Raw genomic sequence first — 23978 nt, forward strand, 5'->3', positions numbered from 1 at the left:
CTCAGACCTTGTGGGGGGCCGGACTACATTCTTATTTTGGAGAGAGAAAATGTACGAATTCCTATGCCCCACAAATAACCCGGAGATGCATTTGAAATAAAAGCACACATTCTACTCTCTCTCAAAACACCTTTGCCATGTCTGTTCCTCGTTCCCAGGAAGATTCCTTCGCGCAAGGCGTGCTCTGTGCCTGCTTCTCGACGGATGACCGGCTGCTCTTCACTGCCTCCCTCGATCAGTGTGTGACGGTGTGGGATGTCTCGTGCGGTGAGCGAGCCCCCCGGCCATCTTTGAACTGCTTGCAGCGATGGCTTCCCTTCGTTGAGTCTCCAGCTGTCTTTGGACTACAATAGCCAGCAGGACCAGTGGTTGGGGATACAGTAGACGCTCGGGTCGCGAACGCGATCCGTGCGGGATGCGCGTCCGCAACTCGCAGTGCCACATCTGTGCAATTTCGCGTTTCTGCATATGCGCAAAGCGCTATTTAGTGTTTCTGCGCATGCATGAGTGCCGAAACCTGGAAGTAACCCATTCCAGTACTTCCAGGTTTCAGTGCGAAAACACGCAACCTCTCTAATCTGAGGTATGACAGTATTATTATTATTATTACTACTACTACTATTAATTGAATATACCGTATTTTTTGCTCTATAAGACTCACTTTTTCCCTCCTCAAAAGTAAGGGGAAATGTGTGTGCATCTTATGGAGCGAATGCAGGCTGCACAGCTATCCCAGAAGCCAGAACAGCAAGAGGGATTGTTGCTTTCACTGCGCAGTGATCCCTCTTGCTGTTCTGGCTTCTGGGATTCAGAATATGTTTTTTCTTGTTTTCCTCCACTAAAAACTAGGTGCGTCTTGTGGTCTGGTGCATCTTATAGAGCGAAAAATACAGTATATACTGCCCTATATGCAGGGGTCTCAAGGCGGTTCACAGAATAAATGAATGGGAATTGCGGGGTGATGGGAATTGCGGTCTGGAAACGGCCAGGGACCCGAGTTCGAGAAACCCTAGGTAGGCAGTACTGAGCTAACTTGAGATGAGGCAGACTTTCTATGCATGGGGGTCATTTCACAGCATGTTTCTTTGTGCCACCAGGGGCCCTGTTAGCCGTCCAGCTTGTGCACGCCAGGGTGACCAGGATCGTGCCAACGCCGGACGGCTTCGTGGCAGCGACAAGACTCGGCTACCTCATCCAGGAGAGGTTCCTCCGCCCATCATCCACCAGCTCTCGCTACGACCCTCTGGGTGGCATCAGAGCCACATGCAGAGTGACGTCTCGGAGGACCGGCGGAGAGGAGGACGGGGACATTGCCGGCGGGCAGTTGGGGCGCCAGGGGGACCACGCAACCCAGGCCGGGCACAGCCACCTCAACAACAAGCTTTCGCAGATTTGCAGGATTGGGTAAGGGTCAGGGCTATATTATCACAGGAGACCAATTCTGGCCCCATTGCACTGGCCGCTGGTTCATTTCTGGGCCCAGGAAACCCAAATGCTTCCTTACAAAGCCATCATACTTCCAACCTTACTGTATGCTTGTGAAACATGGACCACTTGTAAACACCATCTCCAATTCCTCAAAAGATTCCATCAACGGTTTCTCCGAAAAATTTTACACATCACTTGGGAAGACCCAAGAACTAATATCAGTTTACTGGAAAAAGCAAAGATTGCCAGTGTCGAAGAGATGATTCCTCAACATCTACTTCGTTGGACTGGCCATGTTGTTCAGATGCCTGATCATCGTCTTCCAAAGCAACTGCTCTATTCCGAACCTAAAAATGGAAAGCGTAATGCTGGTGGCCAACAAAAGAGGTTCAAAGACTGTCTCAAGGCAAATCTTTAAAAATGTAGTATAAACACCGACAACTGGGAAACACTGGCCTGCGAGCGCTCCAGTTGGAGAACAGCCTTTGCCAAAGGTGTCCGGGGCTCTGGAGACACTCGAACTCAGGACTAGAGGGAGAAACGTGCTAAGAGGAAGGCGCGCTTGGCAAACCCTCACTGGGTTGACTTCCTTCCCCCTCTTTCTGCGGTTCCTTAAATTTATTTTTAATATCTTCTGCATTTCCAAATTAACTTAATTTGCTCGTTTACTCATCTACCTTAAATATATACTCTTAGGAAACTGCAGGTTATTACAATAATCCTGCCAATGTTCTTATCTGTTTACAATTTATCTGTAAATATTCAATAAACCATTTCCATTCTTTTATAAAAAGTTGGTTAACTTTATTTCTTATTCCTCCGATAAATTTCACCATTTCTGGGTATTCCATAAGTTTTTGTATCCATTCTTCCTTTGCTGGGACTTCTGTCTCTTTTCCATTTTGGGGCCAGTAACATTCTTGCCGCTGTAGTTGCATACATGAATAAATTTCTATACAAGTTAGGTAGTTCTGTTCTTAAAATTCTCAAAATAATCTCCCTACCTCTGAGACCCCTCTAGAATTTTCATAGCTCTGTGACCCCTCTACCCCTTTTCTACCTCTGTGACCCTTCTACCCCTTTTCTACCTCTGAGGCCCCTCTACCCTTTTCCTAGCTCTGAGGGTAGAGAGGCTACAGAGCTATGAAAAGGGTAGATATATTCCGTAAAAACCTATCGCGTCTCAATTCTGCCTTTTCCTCCAAAAGTTGGCCGGCAGGGTTCTCCCCGCCTCCCACCTTCGACCCCCCCAAAAAACAACCCTGCGAAGTTAAGCCAAGAGAGACGGCGACCAGTCCCTGAGCTCACACTGCAAGATTTGAACCCGGGCCCCAGTCTGACGCGCTAACCGCTCCACCGCGCTGCTTCTGTTGCCACCCTGAAAAGGAACACAAGGTCCCAGTCCTCACGGTTCTGTATACAGGGCCGAGTTCTGTGCCCGAGCAAGGATTCGAACCCAGGACGCGGCGCTCTAACCGCTATGCCACTGCTGCCTCTGGCAACTGACCGGAGGGCATTTTCTCGCGACAGCAAAACAGGTCAAAATCCTCGATTCCTTTTTTTAAAAAATAATTTTTATTGATTTTAACATATAAATTTTATAAAATGTACCACAAAACTTATCACTTATACAATCTTTTTGGACTTCCATCAGCACCTCTGATGATCCACCGTTTTAACCACTTCTTGTGCATTTCTTAACTTTATATTGCCTTTACATCTCTTAACAAATCATCCTTCCCCTTCTCCATTAAATAATACTCCTCACAAAACTTCTTGCAAACCAACAAACGTTGTCTGATCTTCACAAATATTTTTCAAATAATCCGTAAATTTACTCCAGTCTTCCGTGAATTTCTGGTCCCGCCAGTTTCGAATCCTTCCTGTTAGTTTATCCAGTTCTGCATAGTCCATTAATTTCATCCTCCATTCTGCAATTCTTCTTGCTTCCATTTTTGGGCCAGTAATATTCTTGCTGCCGTTATTGCATATAAAAAGAGCTTACATTCCTTTCTATTTATATCACTCCCAACAATGCCCAGTAAAAATGCTTCTGGTTTCTTTATAAATGTATATTTCGACATTTTTTTCATCTCATTATATATCATCTCCCAGAAGCATTTCACCTTTTTACATTCCCACCACATATGATAAAATGTTCCCTCTTTTTCTTTACATTTCTATTACTGACTCAAAATCCTCGATCCCGACCACTTTGCTTCGGCCTCTTCCTTTCCTTATCGGTGGAAACCTTCCCCAAAGTGCTTCCCTCGTTTCCTGCCCCCCTGGACATGGGGGGCATGAGATCCGACGAAGAACAGCCCCCACCTTGTGCCCCCCAACGCCATCTTGCCCCCTGGCGGCATTGATCACACCATTTCGGGGGCGCCAGCGAGCGGCCGGTGGCACCCGCCTTATTGCAGACGTCCAGCCCCCCTGCCTTGCCGCTCGTCCTCCGTGGGGCTCAGGAACCCCTGGCTCTTGTACTCGGAGGGCAGGATGTCCCCCGAGCCCGGCTGGTCCTCCTTGGGCAAGAGGGTCTCTTCAGGGGGGTTGGCCAGGGCTGGAAAGTCCGCCATGGTGCCAGCGGCCAGGTCCTCTTTGGACGGAGACCTGGGTTCGAGAACGAGGGGTTCCGTGGGGCTGCTGGACTCCAGGGGCTGCACGAAGCTTCGCCGTGGGTGCACCTGGGGAGAAGAAGTGTGGGGTGAGCCGGGCGTAAATTGAACCCATGCCCAGAGACGTAGCAAGCTCAGGGGGTACCGGGTGAGAATTCTTTTTTGTCACCCCCCCACACACACACATTGCAATTTTCGGGAATGTTGACCTGAGTTACTGAGATTTTCTTTTCCAGCCGCGAAAAATATACGTGCAAATCCAGCCGACGACCATGCAAATTGTGCAATCGGCGGGCAGATTTTCACGACGGCGATCGTGCCAGTTGCATAAAACCGTGCGCCAGGGATGCAAGCGTCGCCCACCGAGGGGGTGCAAAAACCGCCTGCCGGTGGGGGGGGGGTGCCAGGCTGATCACCAGGCGAATTTGCATGACTAGTGGGCAGATTTTCACGACAAATATCGTGCCAATTGTGAAAATTCACCCGCTGAGGGTTGCAAGCGCCGCCACACCGATCCGCCTGGGGGGATTTTGTCACCCCTCCTAGGCATGACACCCGGGGCGATCGCGTCCCCCCTGCCGATGCCCACAGCTGTATCTCGCACCCGTGTCCCCTCTCCTGACCCAGGAGGGCGTCTCACCCCAGAGGGCAGAGAGAGAGAGCCTCAGCCATCAAGAGCTCTCCTGCCCATTCCAGAGATGCAGTTTGAACCTGGAGTGACAACCGATTGCTCCCATTTCACAGAAACTCACCTGCCCTGGCTCCGATCCAGCGAGGATCTTGACGGCTTCCGTGTCGGCCGGGTCTGGCAAGGGCGGGCACAAAACCTCCTTCACCCTGTGGCAGGAGAGGGAAGAAGGAGGAAAGAGATTTTTCTGGAGCTTTGCCCTTTGCAGGTAAGCAGAGCCCTGCGTTCTGGGAGTCCAGGTAGACTTTGCCTGGATCTGGAGGCTCCATCAGGACGTAAGAATAACCAAAGGGGACCCGTTTTTAGGGGAAAGTGTTTCGGGAAACCGGCATGCAGGATTCAAACACAGGAGCGACGCTCTCCGTTTTCTGGCAACTAGGATCCGGAAGCGTTTACTGCCTCCGACGGAGGAAGAGAACACATAGCCATCCTGGTTATAATAGTCACCCCTAGTCTTTCCCTCCTCCATGAATTGGCCCGGTCCTCTTTCAAAGCCATCCAAGGTTGGCGGCCCCTTGTGGCAGGGAGTTCCGCAGGTTAACAGCAAAGTCGAAACAGGCAGGTTTGCCTAAATGCAGAGGTGGTGCCACCTCCAGGGCTTAGGAACAGCGCCAGGGTGTGTCGTTTTAGGGGGCAAGATTATTATTTTTTGGCAAATCCCTTCAGCGAGGCGTCTTAGAAATATACTTTTGGGGGTGTAAGGGATTCAAATCTGCTTTTATTTTGGGGGCTTGGTATGTCTCTTGCCTGGCAAAGAAGCACAGAAACTGCCGTAGGGGAAAAACCCCAGGATTTTGATATCTGCAAAGGCTGAATAATAAGAACGGCAAATATTAACATCACCGCAATGTTGGTTTTTTTCCTGATTTCGGAGCGATTTCGCTCACATCTTACCAGTGCCTTTTTTCCTGGTGGGTCCGCATACCCCTAAACATTTTGCGGATCTTTGCCTTTTTGTCCATGTGCTGTATTTATTTCCCCCTAATTTGAACTAAAAAATGGTGATTTTTCAAAACGAGAGAGGACCCCTTAACCTTATTATTTTCTTAGCAAAAAAGCAAAGCCAGATTTCATGCACGGAACTAAAATACTATTTTTTGAAATCGCGGCGCAGCTTTTAAGCACCCCTGATTTGGGGAGATTTCGAAACTAGAAAAAAATACATGCAGCGCCTATCTTGCCGGCAAAGCCCCCCATGTATTTTTCTAGCTATTCCTACACTCCCACCTCTTTTTGCAAATGTGGACGGCACTGGTGGCAACCAGGACCCCTCCGACGAGACCCAGAAGGAGGAGGCTGAGCGTCAGAGTTGTCTTCTTGGAATCTGGCAGAGAAAGAATTATTTAAAAACACAGAATCCTAGGAAGGGACCCCATGCGGTCATCTAGCCCAACCCTCTGTTGCTTGAACCCTTGGCCTTGAGATTAGGGTTAGGGGAGGAAGAGGAGGAAGGAGAAGGAGGAGGAGGAAGAAGAGGACCTTCTACCGCCGGCACCCAAAGAGGAGATATTTCACAGGGGGGTTGCAGAGACGCGCCGTACCTGCGGTGCGGGTTCGAAAGGCGATGAGGTTTCGGCAGTGGCCGTCGCTCCCGGCAGTCAAAACCTCGACTCCGACCCGGTAAGTGGTGTTGGGCTGCAGCTCTGAGATGGTGAAGCGAGTCTCAGAGGCGCTGACCTCGTAAGCTACGGGGCAGAAAAATGAAAATAATGATTTATATAGAAAGTGGGAATAGGAAGTCAACAGTACAATAAACTGAAAAGGGATTTAACCAAAAACGAAGGTTATAATATACAAATAATACTAATATTGGTTGAACAAAGGACCTGCAAAAACAAAATCGCAAAATAAATAGCAAAAACAGACCTCAGCGTAACACTCAAAACGGAGCATGATCGGCTGCCGAAAATAGGTCTCAAACTGGAACACTTACTTCCGGGTTTGCAGTTGTTTGGGTTCCAAGTTGTTTGAGTCCCAAGGCGTTTGAGAACCAAGGGACCACTGTATTTGATAAAGAATTAAAGGAGCAATTGACGGAAATCAAAGCCTCACCGAGGGAGAAGATAGGAGAACTTCACTTGTGAATTTACAAATGTTTATACGTGTCAATGCGAATTGAAGTTAATTATTGTAGCTGCAGTATAAGGGATTCTATCGAGAGTGTATTTGGTTTTTTTGCAACAGTCTGGAGGCTGAATTAAAAGGAAGCACGGCACAAAATTTAGAATTGGCCATGTATTTGAATTGGCTAATATAATATGGCACATATTGGATATTTGTAATTGGGAAGTAATAAAAATTACTTAACAACAACAAAAACAACCCCAATTAAAACGATTCGGTGCAATTGGTGTGACCAAACAGGTGAACTTGAGCCAAAGTCTGGTTTACATGCTGGAGAGTCAGAAGGGACCCCGTGGGGTCATCCACCCCAACCCGCTGCAGTGGAGGAATCGAAGTACCCATGACAGATGGCACCCCTTTGCCTCTTAATCTGCCCGCTTTGGGAACCCCCCATCTCACGGCTCCATGCGCACTGGGCACTTTTCGCACCCGGGTCTCCCTCGGCGACCAAACTCACTGGCTATCTCCTCGCCTCGCTCATCGTGCCAGCAGAGGACGTATTTCTGGAACGCGCCGGGGCAGCCGGCGAGGAGGGCAGGTGGGTGCCAGCGGATTTCGGCAGAGGTGGGCGTTGGCATGGCCACATCTGGGCGCATGGGGTCTTCGGAAGGCACTAAAAGATAGGGAAAGAGGGAAGAGGGAGTCAGGGAAGGGTGGGATAAAGAGGGCAGGATCCCAGCACATGGAACCTCTTACAAAAGGATAATAATAATAATAATAATAATAATAATAATAATAATAATTTATTTATACCCCATTTCCCCAGCCACTCTAGGTGGTTTCTAACAAAATATTAAAATACAATAATTCCCCGTGGGCTCTCTGCGCCCTGACCACGCCCAAAAGACCAATTCTGATGAATAGGGGGAAATATCGATGGGGCTCCCCTTCTACGATTGCGTCGAAGACTTATACAAACTCGCCAACACAGGAACAAATTGTTGGAGTTCGCAGAGCTGGCGGAAAGGCAAGCTGGGAGGTAATACCGAGCGAACGTTTCTTTGAAAATGGGATATGTATAAGAAAATGTTGAAAAGGTTATTGTACCGACATAAAGGACTTGCATGACTGCTGTGATATGATGGGGAATTATAAGAGGGGATATTAATGGGGATTGCAAAGAGAACGCGCCAAATAAAACAAGCAGTAAATACAGGCTGGCGTGGCGGGAAGTCCCTGGGAATTTAAGAAGAACGGATCACGCGGTTTTCTTTTTGTATTTCTGTTTTGATTATATATACATTGGTCTGTCATATCTTTTTAACATCATCATCATCATCATCATCAATCATTATTACGGTTCAGAGACCCAACAAATCGTTACAAAGCAATGCACAATTCAGACAGCCTACCTCCAGGTTAAACAAGCATTTTGTTCAGAATATAGGGATCATTGGTTCTTGCAACCACCGATAAAAACTTTGCCACTGCTAATGTTCTAGCATTTGTCCGGTCTTCCAATAGGAACCTGACATAGTGAGCCTCTGATTTTCCTGGGAAAGGTACCAGCAAGGGTAATATCAGTTGAGCCCTGGCTTGCTCGTATTTTGCACAGTGCAACAAACTATGTTTTATGGAGTCGATGTCTTGAGCACACGAGCAAAGTCCGTCCTGGTAGGGAACTCCTCTCAACACTGCAGAAGGAAAGACGTTTAGTCTGGCTTTGGTGAAAAGCCTTCGATAATTTGGTACTGTCAGGTTTTTAATGTAAGATGTTAACTTAAAGACATGCCCATATTGTACCCCTACTGCGAGCGGACTACAGACTGTGTGTGATTGAGATTTTTTAACATCAGTAAAGCATTTTGGTAAATGTAATTGGTAAATGTATGATGTATTTGGCCATACATCAGTAAAGCGATGTATGGAAGTGAGAGCTGGACCATCAAGAAGGCTGATCGCCGAAGAATGGATGCTTTTGAATTCTGGTGCTGGAGGAGACTCTTGAGAGTCCCATGGACTGCAAGAAGATCCAACCTCTCCATTCGGAAGGAAATCAGCCCTGAGTGCTCACTGGAAGGACAGATCCTGAAGCTGAGGCTCCAAGACTTTGGCCACCTCATGAGAAGAGAAGACTCCCTGGAAAAGACCCTGATGTTGGGAAAGATGGAGGGCACAAGGAGAAGGGGACGACGGAGGACGAGATGGTGGGACAGTGTTCTCGAGGCTACCAGCATGAGTTTGACCAAACTGCGGGAGGCAGTGGAAGACAGGAGGGCCTGGCGTGCTCTGGTCCAGGGGGTCATGAAGAGGCGGACACCACTAAACGACTAAACAACAAGAAAGCATTTGGGAGGGTGAGGGGAAGGAACAAATTGCCTATAAACGCAGACTTTGATCGCCCCTAGACTGGACCGTGAGAGCTTGAGGAAAAGCAGATAGACGCACCGCTCCTGTGGAAGAGGCGCACGAGGCCCAGTGTTGACCAGGCGTTTTCGTCCGGGTCCCATCCATGGACCGCCAGGCGGGTGCAGACGTCAGACTCCAGGACCCCTGAAAAAAGGAGGACACAGTCAGGGATTCGGAGAATATCTGAAGGGCCTAAAACCTTGTGTGACTGCAGAAATGGATAAAAGCCCCCCATCTAAACAATGACCATCATCAGCGAAGCTAAGAAAAAAAACATTCATTTTAATTTTCATCATCTACAATACTGCCTTATATATTTTATACTACAGTGCATTGGTAGTTGCTTTCGTTTTGTGGATCGATGGTCTTGCTGGAAAGTAAAATTCACATTCAATGGCTGTTTTTAAAAGTCTGGAAGGGATTAATCCGTTTTGCATGACTTGCTATGGGAAAGCAGTGCGCCTTGCTTTTGGAACGCTTTGGTTTTGGAACGGATTAAGGTTGAGAACCAAGGCACCACGGTAATAATAATAATAATAATAATAATAATAATAATGATGATGATGATGATATCCCTAAATGCTCCCATTTTAGGGGAGCCAATCCTGCAAAATCAGAGCCCAAGGATGGCACTCTGTTAATCCCCACAGCTGCCCAGTCTAGCTATGAGCAGCATCCCATAATACTCCATTTAGCAGACTCAGCAGGGTCGCTGCACTCCCTTTGCAGAGTTTCCCGGGAATCAGTTCCCCTCAATTTCTCCGTGACGCTGACATCTTCTGACGGAGTCGGGCTCATCTTATGAAACACATTTACTCCGGCTCTTTGCAAAACAGCTTTGCGAAAGAAAAACTGGGGCTGGCTGGACTTTTATACTGTCCTATTTTAGGCTTGAACCCCTTTTAAAAAAATTTTCATTTAGACACGCCTGTCCAGACATGTGAAAACGGACATGCGTTTTAATCTGAGCATGGCTATGAACGGCTGCTCTTTGCTCAGAAGTTCAGCTTTCCGTGTCAAAATTAACCGGGAAGCTCAGAAATCAAGAAGACAAGAACTTTAAAAGGGAACGGGAAAAGTTTATTTACGAGACCGCAGGTTGAAATGTTAGCAGGATTTTAACCACACTTGTAAAGTAACGGATAATTTAGAAGGGTAAAAATTTGGATAAAATATTGATATGCAGTTGTAAATTATCATTTAGGACCCTTGGAAATAATGGGGTGAAGTTCAGAGTAATCTCAATATTTGCATTTTGAATTGTTTTTTGTTGCATGTATATATTCTTTAAAAAAATAAGAAGAAGTAGTTCCGATTTCTGCTTGTTCTGAACTCCTTTTCAGCGATCATTTGCTTTTATATTTTATATAAACAGCTGAGAGGGTTTTGAAAAAGGATGTTGATTCTGCTAAACAACCAGCCTGCATGGAGCAGGAACTCCATTAAAGAAAAAGGAAGGCGTACCTAGCCTCTCTTCCCTTAAACATTAGGAAGAACTTCCTGACAGTAAGAGCTGTTCAACAGTGGAATTTGCTGCCAAGGAGTGTGGTGGAGTCTCCTTCTTTGGAGGTCTTTAAGCAGAGGCTTGACAACCATATGTCAGGAGTGCTCTGATGGTGTTTCCTGCTTGGCAGGGGGTTGGACTCGATGGCCCTTGGGGTCTCTTCCAACTCTAGGATTCTATGATTCCCTTCTTTTCTCACCCATCCAACTCCCCCTGAAGCGTCATTCAGATCGATTTTTTACATCGGATGAAACCCATTTGTGGTTTTGAGAATTTTGATCTGTTCTTATTTTTCTTATTTGATCTGTTCTTATTTTTCAAAAGAAACACAAATAAGAGGCCAGTGGAAGAGAACCTGCCTGACCAGCTGGTCTCGTTGACCTCTTGGGTGTCGTCGACCTCGCACGACCTTCCCGGGTCCTTTTCGAAGCAGATGACTTCATGGTTCGTCCCCCAAGTCACTGAGAAGTTCCTGCCGGACTGGATGACCTCCTGGAAGGTGGGACCTACTGGGGTCAGAATAATAATAATAATATTAATAATAAAAATTATACCCCACCCATCTGGATGGGTTTCCCCAGCCACTCTGGGCGTCTCCTAACAGAACCTTAAAAACACGATAAAACATCAAACATTGAAAGCTTCCCTAAACAGGGCTGCCTTCAGATGTCTTCTAAAAGTCAGGTAGTTGTTTATTTCCTTGACATCTGGTGGGAGGGCGTTCCACAGGGCGGGCGCCACCACCGAGAAGGCCCTCTGCCTGCTTCCCTGTAACTTTGCTTCTCACAGGGAGGGAACCGCCAGGAGGCCCTCGGGAGAGGGACCCCGGTGTCCGGGGTGGAGACGCTCCTTCAGGTCTACTGGACTGAGGCCATTTAGGGCTTTAAAGGTCAGTACCAACACTTTGAATTGTGTCCAGAAACGTCCTGGGAGCCAATGTAGGTCTTTCAGGCCCGGTGTTATATAGTCTCCACTCCCAGTCCGCAGCCTAACTGCCACTTTCTGGATTAGTTGCAGTTTCTGGGTCACCTTCAAAGGTAGCCCCACGGAGAGCGCATTGCAGTAGTCCAAGCGGGAGATAACCAGAGCATGCACCACTCTGGCGAGACAGTCCGCGGGAAGGGAGGGTCTCATCCTGCATCCCAGATGGAGCTGCCCTGGACACAGAACTGACCTGTGCCTCCATGGACAGCAGTGAGTCCAAAATGACTCCCAGGCTGCGCACCTGGTCCTTCGGGGGCACAGTCGCCCCATTCAGGACCAGGAAGTCGCCCACACCCAACTGCCCCCTGTTCCCCATAAGCGGTCCTTCTGTCTTGTCAGGATTCAACCTCAATCCATTAAATTGCCATCCATCCTTCAATCGCCTCCAGACATTCACACCGGACCTTCACTGGTTCTGATTTAAAAGAGATGGGGGAGAGGATGGAGCCTTGAGACGGGGTCAGAAACGGGCAGAGGAACCTGACAATGGGAGGCGATTCTCCCTTCTGGGTCTGGTTCCCAGAATAGGAAAGCAACACAGTAAAGATGTAAGAAATTATGAAGAGGCTGGCTGACAGGTGGATCAGACCAGCAACCTGCTCTCTCACAGGGGCCAAATAACCATAGAAACCTAGGAATCGCAGTAGACTGCTCCTACAGCTGGAGGTTCTGGCCAGATTGTGCCAATGGTCAGGGATGACGGGGGTGGGTGGCCACGGGTCTGATCCTGACCTCCCGCAACCCTGGCATTTGGGACGTTTGGGAACACGGGCGGAGTCAGACACCAATCACCCGCAATCCCCGTTTTGCCGAGCGAAGCTTTTGCCTCTGCAATTCCGTCCGCCGTGAAGCGAAGACTGACAGCTGTCTGATTCAATCGCTGCGCAAGTTCTAGCAGCGATCCCTTAATTTTAGCAGGCGTTGCCTTAAAGGGGAACGCAAAGGTTCCCTGGGGGAAATGGTTTTATTCCGGATAAGAATTATATTACGAATCGTTAAGCGACAACAACAACCCGCACAAAACAGGAGACTGGATCAAAAGTTCCTAATTTTTCTGGGGTCACTGCCCGCTCAGTAAACCCACCTCCAGCCCTCCTACCCTATTAAAAAAAATTATTCAGAATTGTTGTTTGCAATGAAGATAATGACAAGCTGAGATACGAGCAGTGGAGGAAAAACGGAAATGATGTTAGGATGGAGTTACGGAACAAGGAACATACAAAGGAAAAGGACAAAAAAAATCAGCACGAGAGAGTTGGGGAATCCAAAAACATATAAGTGAATGATATATTGCATGTAAAGTAAACTTGTTAAAAACCTACTAGAAACTTTTAGAAGACACCTGAAGGCAGCCCTGTTTAGGGAAGCTTTTAATGTTTGATGTATTATTGTATTTTAATATTTGGTTGGAAGCCGCCCAGAGTGGCAGGGGAAGCCCAGCCAGATGGGCGGGGTATAAATAATAAACTATTATTATTCTTACTAATAAAAATCGATAATAATAAAAGCAAGACAATGGTGTCGATAAGGGGCGATTAATTAATTGCACATTTTTTCAAAACTGATGGACTTGAACCGGTGGCACCAGCTTTCCAAAGAGTGATTGGCACCTCAATTTCCCCTCTAGGGATACCCCATGCCCCGCCTTGGGGTTTAAGAATGGGCAGCTGGGTTTGCTTTCTTCCTCATCCCTCCCTGTTCCTTTCTCCTCGCGTGCTGCAGACAGTAGCCCTCTGGTTTTCAGGGACCAACCTGCGGCTTGCTCTGCCGGGAGCCTGCAAAAGGAGACGGGGGACTGGCTGGCCGTGTTGGCGGCTTGCAGGGAGATGTTGTACTCGGCCCCCGACAGAAAGGTTTGGAAGGAAGTCCCGTTTATCTTCTCAGATACGTTCACCGATTCGTACAGGCAGAGGCAGGGAAGCAGGGCAAACATCAAGTTGTACCTCACCTCCCCTTGTTCCCGGCTGGGCTTCTGCAACAGAGGAAAGTCAGGGTTATGGGCCAGATATTTTTGCAGCTCACGGCATTCCCTTTGCCACAACGTCCCTGCGGGGTGGACCAGAAATGCAGGATGAAAAACAGGCAGGTTTCCATCCTTGCTGAGGCTGTTTATGTTGTTGTTGTTGAGTCGTTTAGTGGTGTCCGCCTCTTGGTGACCCCCTGGACCAGAGCACGCCAGGCCCTCCTGTCTTCCACTGCCTCTCTCATGCTGGTAGCTTCGAGAACACTGTCCCCCCATCTCGTCCTCTGTCGTCCCCTTCTCCTTGCGCCCTCCATCTTTCCCAACATCAGGGTCTTTTCCAGGGAGTCTTCTCTTCTCATGAGGTGGCCAAAGTATTGGAGCTTCAGCTTCAGGATCTGTCCTTCCAGTCAGCACTCAGGGCTGATTTCCTTCCGAATGGAGAGGTTGGATCTTCTTGCAGTCCATGGGACTCTCAAGAGTCTCCTCCAGCACCAGAATTCAAAAGCATCCATTCTTTGGCGATAAGCCTTCTTGATGGTCCAGCTCTCACTTCCATACATCTCTACTGGGAAAACCATGGCTTGAACTATACAGACCTGTTTATGTTAGCCGGATTTAATATGTTTCCCTCGTTGATAGTGAGAGGAAGATATTTCACTCTCCCAGAACCAGAGCGTCTCTGCAAACGTAGTAAACAGGAACCTGATATTTTGGAGCATATTTTCTTTTCTTTTCTTTCTGGCATTGATGCCAGAAGACAATTATTAGTGGCTTTACCACTCAGTAGGCTGAAATCTACGCTACCAACGGTTCAGGACCTGCTTTCGGACAGGAACGATCAAATTATTTTAACAGTGGCTGGATTTCTGAGTGCTGTCCATGTAGAAAGACTGGGCCATTATAAAGAGATTTAGTGGTTCTTAATTGATTGGTGATGTGGTAGTGTTGTGTTGTATTATTTATGCAAATTGATTTCCTCTGGGGTTAAAGATCTGACTGGGACAAACCTTGTTAGGCTGAGCTCGTATTTTGCACCTCTTGTATACGGTGTCTGTCTGATCATGTGTGGTTTGCTATGCCTAATAAAGGATATTTGATGTTTTTCATCCTGCTGTCATGAGTTTGGCTCTTGCTCCCAGTCCATGTACACAATGTGCCATTTCTCTCTTTTTTGATGGAGTTACAAGCTTGGCAGATCAGGGGAACGCCATGGGTGTAGATTATCTTGAAATCCCCCCATTAAATTCTTGCAGAGAAGCTGGGAAAATGTGCATTGAACGACGGATTTGTAGCCGGTTGACTGACGGAACCCAAAGAGTACAGTTGTCCCCATTTAGGACCAGGGATTCCCACCCTGCCCCCCCAAAAAAAACAGGACTTCTGTCTTGTCAGGATTCAACCTCCATGTGTTAGCCGCCATCCATCCTCCAACCTCCAGACCCCACCTGGAATCCTGTGTCCATTTCTGGGTACCACAATTTAAGAAGGATGATGAGAAGCTGGAAGGTGGGCAGAGGAGGGAGACTGAGATGGTCAAGGGTCTGGAAACCGAGCCGGATGAGGAACGGTCAGGGAACCAGGGGTCAGAAGTGGCCCAACCCCCTCTACCTACCTCCCATTCCAGGGTCACCCTCCTTTGGCCATTTCCCCCAAGAGGCTCTGCGCGGCAACTGAGTTCTGGGCTCTTGAGTAGTTCTGGAAGGGGCAAAACACATTTCATTGGCATCGCCACGTGCTTCTGGGCTCCCTGCTACCCAGGGCCGGAATTTGGTTTGATGTGGCCCTCGGCTCCTGAAGGTAACAGGGCCCTTTCTATGTCCAGCTGTCCTTTGTCTGCAACAAATGGCAAAGATCTGCCTAGCCCAGCCTCACATTTCTCCCATTGCATATTACATCTGGAGTCTGAGTTTTGGAGTCTGAGCTCGCTTGGTTTCCTCTTCCCTCCTCATCCCTCTTTCCTTTTGTGTTGTCTTTGGTTTCCTCCTACCAATAGGGAACCCACTTAAGGACTCTATAGGGGCTCTTGGATACCCCATAAGGGAAAAGGAGCAGTTTTTTTTCCTTATAACAGCTGGGTGAAACAGCAAACTCACCGGCCGGAACGAAGACAGACTGGCTCCAGTCGCTCCAGTCGCTGTAGGGACCAGAGATCCGATATCGGACTTGGACTTCGTACGGAGCGTTCCCTTCCATGGGGCACCTGACTGGGGAAAGCGGCGGAGATAGGAGTCAAACCGCAAACGGAAACCACCTTGCTGTTTATTCGATCCCAGAGATCGAATGCCGAAATGGCAAAACTGACCAGAAAAATCAGAAACCGAGAGGATAAAAACTTTACAAAAGAAGGGGAAAAAATTATAAGTTATCTAGGAGACCAATGTAAGCAGATGGAAACATTGGCAGGATTTTGACTCACTTGTAGTGTAAAAATTATTATGGACAATATGGTTTGATACGGATGAAGATGCTATTGTAGATATTTAAAATGGGACCACACAGAGGGGAAGGGGGGGAGATCTCAAGATTCACAGTATCTCTTTAGACAGATATGTTTTTACTAGTTTGTGTTTAATTGTAAAACCACTTTTAAAAAAACCTTAGACGCCTGGAGAGCAGAGTGCGGCGAACCAGTTTTGGTAAAAATTACGTTAAATCTGAGTGAATCTGTGGCTGATTTGGTACAATTTGTTTGTGTTGGTGTTTATTCGTAGCTTTGCATTTGCAAAACCAATGAAAACGATTTCGTAGAAAAACAAAGAAACATAAAACGAAGAAACATGAAATCGAGTCCAAATTGTCCGCCAGAGACATCTCACCTGCGACGATTTCCCTGTTTTTGTGCTCCTCCTGAGTTTTGCAGTTCCCCTAAAATCGAGACAAGACGAGGCTCAAGAAAAGTGGGGTCTCCGCTGCCCCTCCCAGTCCACCCCCTCCAATATTTCTCCTAAGAAAATACGGACATCCTATTCTCCCCGTCCGCAAGTTTCTCCTGAATTTGAAGGTGACGGATTTTCCACCGAAACCAGAATTCGTTTTCTGCTTTGGGACTTACGGATAGATAGTTAGAAAAGGACGGTGGAAGTTTGCTTCGATATACAATCATGGCTGCAAATTAAAACATTTGCAGGAGTAGAATAAATTGAGTACAGTTTGGTTCCCAAATGCCCCAAACCCGGAAGTGAGTGTTCCGGTTTCCGAACGTTTTTTAGAAGCCAAACGTCGCTGCGGCTGTCGGCTATTATTTCTGGGGCGCTTGCACCAATCAGAAGCCGTGCCTCGGTTTCCGAACATTTCAGAAGTCAAACGGACTTCCAGATTGGATAAATTTGGTGCTTTTGTTATTGCTATTTATTTTGCGTTTTGGAGGCTTTTTCGGTTACAGTAACTTGTTTTTGGGACTGTGCGGAACCCAGTTCAGCTACTGATGGACTGATTGTGCGACTGCGGAAACAGATAAAAGCCCCCCATTCAAACGATGACTTCCGAGTAGACAGTGTCAGCCTCCTTTCACAACCAAGGAATGGACATTCCTTGCTGTTTCCTAAGAAATGGCTGGCAAGGGAAGAATTTAAACCGGATTGGTGACCTTTTCCTTCGAAATTATAGAAAGGGCTAAGGCCCATGAATAATAATAATAGTTTAAAGGTCCCAGGCCCTAAAGAAGCCAAATTATCCTCCCCCAGGGCCAGGGCTTTTTCAGTGGTGGCTCCGACCTGGTGGGCCTGTAAGACAGAGCTATTCCACCTGGCCTCCAGTTTGAATTAGCCTGATCCTCTATTCCTTTTTCCCCTTTCCTTTTCTATGAAGAAACCCTTCTGGGACCCCACATTTAACTCTTCCCTGGTCTCCTTGCTGGCCCAACTTGGCCAGTGATTATTTGATGTCTACTGACTGGGATCCCTCCTGCAAATGGCCCCTGAATTTTAGAATTTTATTGACATTGATGCTGCATTTATGCTGTATTATATGCTGTTTTATGCCGCATTTTAATCAATGTTGTATATTTGCTGTTAGCTGCCCTGAGCCCAGTTTTTAAACTGGGAAGGGTGAGGTATAAATAAAAAATTATTATTATTATTATTATTATTATTATTATTATTATTATTATTATGATGCCAGCAGCACCAATTCCTTAGTTTCGGGGCTCTGCAGGTTCTCCCCCTGAGCTGTGGCTCCCGACTCGCAGGACAGGACGAGCGCCACCCTAAATACGCACCAAGACTGGGGCACCCCCAGATCTGAGTTTCCTGCATGGCAGCGGGTTGGGCTGGATGACCCCCCGGTGTCCCCGACTCTACGATTCTATTATCCGCATCATATGCAGGAAGCTTACGTAAGACTTATGTGGGTGTCTGCGTTTAAATTCCCGCTAGGAACCCCCTGATCCCGTTAGATTTGACGCCGTAATCCTGGCTCTGCGGAAGCCCCGGCTGCCATCGGACGCTTGCAAGTCCGGGTTATTTATTTCTCTCTCTCACACACACACCCCGTTTATTTTGCAACAGCTGCAGAACAGCTGGCCGGGGGGGTTGCGTCACCCTTTGTGCCCTGTGCCCTTTACATAACAGGGAGATTTCAAGCAGCTGTTTGGGGGCGGCATAAGCGAGGCTGCCAATTCTGGATTCCTCAGAGCTCCGCCGTGGAATTGCAGAATTGTTGGGCGAGGAGGGGCACCCCCAGCTCATCCATCCCAACCCGCTGTGGGGCACAAATCTTTCACCCAACGAGGGGCACAAACCCACGACCAGAGACCAGGGCCAAATTTAAGTTGATGCGCCCCTCAACTCCTCAAGGTAACGGGGCCCTTTCTATGTTCAGCTGTCCTTTGTCCACAACAAATTTTCGCTGTTTTTCGTGTTGAATATATGTTATATCAGGCCTACACAAACTCAGCCCTCCAGATGTTTTGGGACTACAGTTCCCATCATCCCTGACCACTGGTCCTGTGAGCTAGGGATGATGGGAGTTGTAGTCCCAAAACATCTGGAGGGCCGAATTTGGGGATGCCTGTACTAGATGGTCATTGATGGACCTCAGAGGTATCTCAAGCCATTTGCCCATCTTGCCCTGCAACCCGTCCATGCAGAATGTTGGCACCCTCTATATAGAAAGGAGCAAAGCAGGGATATTTGAGGGAGCAGGCTAGCAGGCGGGGCCCATGACTTACACCAGAGGAGCCTCCACAACACAAAACACTGTTGCTGCATGTAGGTTTTACTTTATTTGCTTTTTATATTATATTTTAAATGTACATCCAGTTTTTTTCCATTTAATTTTTGGGGGCCCCCAAGAGAGTGGGGCCCTAAACTAGAGCTTGTTTAGCTTATACGTAAATCTGGCACTGGATCTGAGAGCCTCCTGCTCTGCTGACTAAGAGAGGCCCTTCCATCCTTACCTTGGGCAATATTGTTTTGGGGGACAGGAGGTGGGCAGGTGTGGGGGACTCCCTGGTCCTGAATGGGGTGACTGTGCCCCCGAAGGACCAGGTGCGCAGCCTGGGAGTCATTTTGGACTCACCGCTGTCCATGGAGGCGCAGGTCAGTTCTGTGTCCAGGGCGGCTCCACCTGGGACGCAGGATGAGACCCTCCCTGTGCTCAGACTGTCTGGCCAGAGTGGTGCATGCTCTGGTTATCTCCCGCTTGGACTACTGCCATGCGCTCTCCATGGGGCTGCCTTTGAAGGTGACCCGGAAACTACAACTAATCCAGAATGCGGCAGCCAGACTGGGGACTGGGAGTGGCCGCTGGGACCATATAACACTGGTCCTGAAAGACCTGCATTGGCTCCCAGGACGTTTCCAGGCACAATTCAAAGTGTTGGTGCTGACCACTGATACGGAAGGGGGGGGGGGCATGTCTTCTTCACCTTCTTCTTCGATACAATATATCCATTTATTTCCAATTGTCAATGTCAAAAGGGACTAAAATCTATAAAATTCATAGAAACTCAACGTGCCAATTTGCTCAATTTCTCTAGGACTCCATGACACCTCCCCTGTCCTCCATAATCCCTCAGGCAAGGTGTCAAGACCCTAATCCTGTCAAATCACTCTGCCAAATCTTTCCTCCGGGCAATGCCAGTACATGGACCATTGTCTTCTCATCACCTGTACTCAGGGTGTGCTTATCTGCGCATATCTCCAGCTCTGCATATTCCCCCCTCCCTCCTCCATATGTTAATCCTGTGTAACCCAGCCTCTTCTTAATGTATTCATGATGTAACTGGGATGTATTTTGCACTGTATTCTGGGACATGGAGGGAAGTTTCAAAAGTTCATGTCACCCCTTTTCTCGCTGTTCAATCTCGCCTTGAACCTGTTGCGCAATAAACTTGGATCTTCTGCAGTTTGCTCCTGTCTCCGGCTGAGCTCATTTTCCTCCGCAGGGACCCGCGGACTTAGTCCGACGAGCTGGGTGGCAGAGCAGCCTCGCACCCAGATTTTACTGTAACACCTTGAAAGCCCTAAACGGCCCAGTATCCCTTAAGGAGCATCTCCACCCCGGACACCGGGGTCCCTCTCCCGAGGGCCTTCTGGCAGTTCCCTCCCTGAGAGAAGTGAAGTTACAGGGAACCAGGCAGAGGGCCTTCTCAGTGGTGGCGCCCACCCTGTGGAACACCCTCCCATCAGATGAAATAAACAACTACCTGACTTTTAGGAGACATCTGAAGGCAGCCCTGTTTAGGGGAGTTTTTAATGTTTGATGTTTTATTGTGTTTTTAAGGTTCTGTTGGGAGCCACACAGAGTGGCTGGGGAAACCCAGCCAGATGGGCAGGGTATAAATAATTATCATATTATTATTCTTCTATCCCGGAACCCAAATTTAAAGACACCCTCTCCTTGGGGTCTCGACGGCCAACTTACCGCGGTCCAGTTGGCGTGCGCTGCTGTCCGTATCCTGACCTGGTTTTCCCGGGAGGAAGGGCAGCAATTGTGGGGTTCGTGCCACGTTAGGGTCATGTGGCCTCTTGACCTTGAAAAGTTGATTTCTGTGGGTGCTTCGAGCCTGACTGCAATGAGAGGGTGGAGGCTGGGAGAAAAAGCTCCTAGAATCACAGAATTGTTGGAAGGGACCCCTAAAGTCATCTAGTCCAACCCTCTGCCATGCCAAAATCTCAACCTGTGGTCGCCCATCCAAATTCCGGCGGTCGAAGTCGCGGGTTCGAGTCCTGGAGAAAACAAGCTCACTCCCTCTCCTGTGAGATATTTGGCTCTCATATCCCTAGCTGTCAACTTACAGATTTGAAAATAAGGGACCAGCAGCCTCGAAAATAAGGGACCAGCAGCCAAAATAAGGGATTTTCGGAGCACAGGTATGTTCAACTTCTGAGCCCCTCCGAGCCAAAGGCAGAAAGCCCAGCCAGCAGCCAAGCAAAGCCTCAAGCGGTGGTTCCCACAGCGCAGCAACCCGGCAAAGGGGATGCAGCAAGGGAAACCACCGTCACCTCTCCGCTGGGAAGCGCTGAGCAAAGGCGAGTCCCCAGGCAAGGCGGCCGATTTGATCGGCACAAGGCATGCAAGCTCCACCCCCCAGTCGTTCTTGGACTCCTTATTGGGTGAGCAACGCAGCCAAGCAACACAGTTGGAGCCTCCCTTCTCCCTGGCTGGCAGGGAGGGAGGGAGAGGAGCTGCTTCCTTTGAAACCCGGGAAATTTAAGGGACAGCAGCGGGACACAGCGCTGGGATAAGGGACTTTCCCACCAAATAAAGGACGGTTGGCAGCTATGCTCATATCTCCTCTTTCGCATGCTGTATATCCCCACCTCATAGAAACATAGGGATGTCGATTGGGAAGGGACCCCCAAAGTCATCTATCCCACCCCGCTTGCTGTTTCCAGCCTACCGGCTTGGTTGATCACCAGGGTGAGGTTGTTCGACCGCAGAGGAGGAACGCCTTCACCAGCCCGGCTCTCCACCCAGACGGTGACGTTCACCCCCATGTAGACGCGGATCCGATCCAAAAGCAGGGAGGTGGTGTTCCCGGTCTCGAAAGTGGCGTGCCTTTCGCCAGGCGGGTGGTCAGGGTACCTGCGGGGAAAGAGGACGAATCTTTGACCAGCCAGAAAACAGGAAAGGGAAAAGAGTGCGTGTCGGCAGCCTGAGAGAGGCAGAAATCCAACCGGTGAAGCTATAATTCCTAATCAGGGTGGATAAAAATTATTTTTAAAAAATATTTTTTGTTAAATTTAAATTGGATTTTTAAAATTTAAATTGAATTTTTTAAAATTTAAATCGGATTTTTAAAATAAAATGCTTTCGGAGGGAAAATCTTTCTAAAGATTTTCTGTTTAAGTTACATTATAGTCCAAAGACTATTCATCAGAAAATAAGGATGTGTTTTAAGTTTTTCATGTGTGCTAAAAAAATTGTTTAACCACATCAGTTAACAAACATGGATACATATGTTATAACCTTGTTGTTTTAGTTAAATAAATTGTTGCAATTGTTATTAAGGAAATGATGATTTTCCCACTCCCAATAAAGTGCTCCAACGCTCCGCTGTCCAAATTCCCCCTGAATTACCTGCCCCTTGTGCCCCCTTTGCTCACCAAAGATGGAGGGTGTAGCTGGCCCCCATCCGGCCCTTGGCCTCCCAGCTGCACTTGGGGCGACACTCTTTTGTCCCGCAGCAGCAGGCCTTGAAGCAGTTCAGATTTCGGGGGGCTCCTTCGTCACCTGGGCAGTGCAAAAGACATCCACGTTTCTCCCCTGGAAATAGGGATGTCCTATTCCATCCCCTCCAACGTTTCTCCCCTGGAAATAGGAACGTCCTATTCTATCCCCTCCAACATTTCTCCCGTGAAAATAAGGACGTCCTATTCCATCCCCTCCAACGTTTCTCCCCTGAAAAGAGGGACGTCCTATTCCATCCCCTCCAACGTTTCTCCCCTGAAAATAGGGACGTCCTATTCCATCCCCTCCAACATTTCTCCCGTGAAAATAGGGACGTCCTATTCCATCCCCTCCAACGTTTCTCCCCTGAAAATAGGGACGTCCTATTCCATCCCCTCCAACGTTTCTCCCCTGAAAATAGGGACATCCTATTCCATCCCCTCCAACGTTTCTCCCCTGAAAAAAGGGACGTCCTATTCCATCCCCTCCAACGTTTCTCCCATGAAAATAGGGACGTCCTATTCCATCCCCTCCAACGTTTCTCCCCTGAAAATAGGGACGTCCTATTCCATCCCCTCCAACGTTTCTCCCCTGAAAATAGGGACGTCCTAAGGAAAAGTGGGAAATTGCAGGATCACATCAGAAACTGGGACGGCTTCTGTAAATCCAGAACTGGGAAATCGGGATATTGGGAGGGTTTGCGATTCAGCTACTCAAATATTCTTCCTCTTCTTCCTCAAATTTATATACCGCCCCCTATACCTGGGGGTCTCAGGGCAGTTCACAGAATAAAATCAAGATATAGAAACCACAAAATACCTAATTAAAATAAAGACAATAACCCAATAGGCCCTGCCACACAAAAACCACTTTTTAAAAAGGCAGGAGAGATAAACTTTGCCCCCTTCTGAGATAATCCTGTGTGGTTCACGAGAGAGTTTGTGCAGCGCAGAACCTGCCGCCTCCCTGTTTCTGTGCACAATTTCCTTTGCACTGACTTCAGGGAGAAAAGCACCATTTCCTCGACTCTCTGTTGTTCTCCTGACCTATTTACTTGCAAAAATGCACGCAGCCGAGGTGCAAAATGGAATTTATTGTATAGGAATTTTTTTTCTTTTTGTGACATGCATTATTGTTTTGTTATACTGTTATACGTTTCTGAGCACAATTCAAAGTGTTGGTGCTGACCTTTAAAGCCCTAAACGGCCTCGGTCCTGTATACCTGAAGGAGCGTCTCCACCCCGGACACCGGGGTCCATCTCCCAAGGGCCTTCTGGCGGTTCCCTCATTGCGAGAAGCAAAGCTACAGGGAATCAGGCAGAGGGCCTTCTTGGTGGTGGCGCCCGCCCTGTGGAACGCCCTCCCATCAGATGTCAAGTCAATAAACAACTATCTGACATTCAGAAGACATCTTAAGGCAGCCCTGTTCAGGGAAGTTTTTAATGTGTGATATTTTAGTGTATTTTTGGTTTCTATGGAAGCCGCCCAGAGTGGCTGGGGAAACCCAGCCAGATGGGTGGGGTACAAATAAATTATTATTATTATTATACTGTTGATTGGCCATATTCTAATCAATAAAGCATTAAAAGTGAGGGGGGAAGAAAGAAGAATTTTCCAAACGGTCTCCCAGGGCAGCCCCACAAATAATGTGTTGCAGTAGTCTAACTTGGAGGTTTCCAGAGCATAAGTTCCAGAACTTAGGCTCTC

General features: G+C 48.0%; 2 protein-coding genes across 5 annotated transcripts in view; one reads left to right on the forward strand and one right to left on the reverse strand.

The window, feature by feature from the left end:
• The window catches only part of NWD1 (NACHT and WD repeat domain containing 1), a 134762-nt gene extending 132379 nt beyond the window's left edge, over window positions 1-2383 (forward strand). Inside the window, exons 19-20 of the mRNA XM_079960418.1 lie at window positions 159-267; window positions 1098-2383. Of these exons, the coding sequence (XP_079816544.1) occupies window positions 159-267; window positions 1098-1408 (420 nt within the window). The 3' untranslated portion in view covers window positions 1409-2383. The remainder of the gene's footprint in view (window positions 1-158; window positions 268-1097) is intronic.
• A 612-nt stretch (window positions 2384-2995) lies between these two features.
• Window positions 2996-23978, reverse strand: part of IL12RB1 (interleukin 12 receptor subunit beta 1) — a 30609-nt gene continuing 9626 nt past the window's right edge. For 2 of the 4 annotated variants that reach the window (XM_079960608.1, XM_079960607.1), the window contains 14 exons: window positions 22208-22334; window positions 21502-21686; window positions 20523-20668; window positions 16475-16523; window positions 15752-15862; window positions 15271-15353; window positions 13448-13667; window positions 11071-11220; window positions 9247-9351; window positions 7316-7471; window positions 6276-6419; window positions 5962-6058; window positions 4799-4883; window positions 2996-4115 (listed from right to left, as the gene is read on the reverse strand). In XM_079960608.1, the coding sequence (XP_079816734.1) occupies window positions 3843-4115; window positions 4799-4883; window positions 5962-6058; window positions 6276-6419; window positions 7316-7471; window positions 9247-9351; window positions 11071-11220; window positions 13448-13667; window positions 15271-15353; window positions 15752-15862; window positions 16475-16523; window positions 20523-20668; window positions 21502-21686; window positions 22208-22334 (1931 nt within the window). In that variant the 3' untranslated portion in view covers window positions 2996-3842. Of the gene's footprint in view, window positions 4116-4798; window positions 4884-5961; window positions 6059-6275; window positions 6420-7315; window positions 7472-9246; window positions 9352-11070; window positions 11221-13447; window positions 13668-15270; window positions 15354-15751; window positions 15863-16474; window positions 16524-20522; window positions 20669-21501; window positions 21687-22207; window positions 22335-23978 lie in introns of those variants that run through there. The other 2 variants (XM_079960609.1, XM_079960610.1) reach the window with 2 other exon arrangements.

This window comes from Podarcis cretensis, assembly GCF_951804945.1.
Source record: "Podarcis cretensis genome assembly, chromosome: 18".
NCBI classification, from domain to species: domain Eukaryota; kingdom Metazoa; phylum Chordata; class Lepidosauria; order Squamata; family Lacertidae; genus Podarcis; species Podarcis cretensis.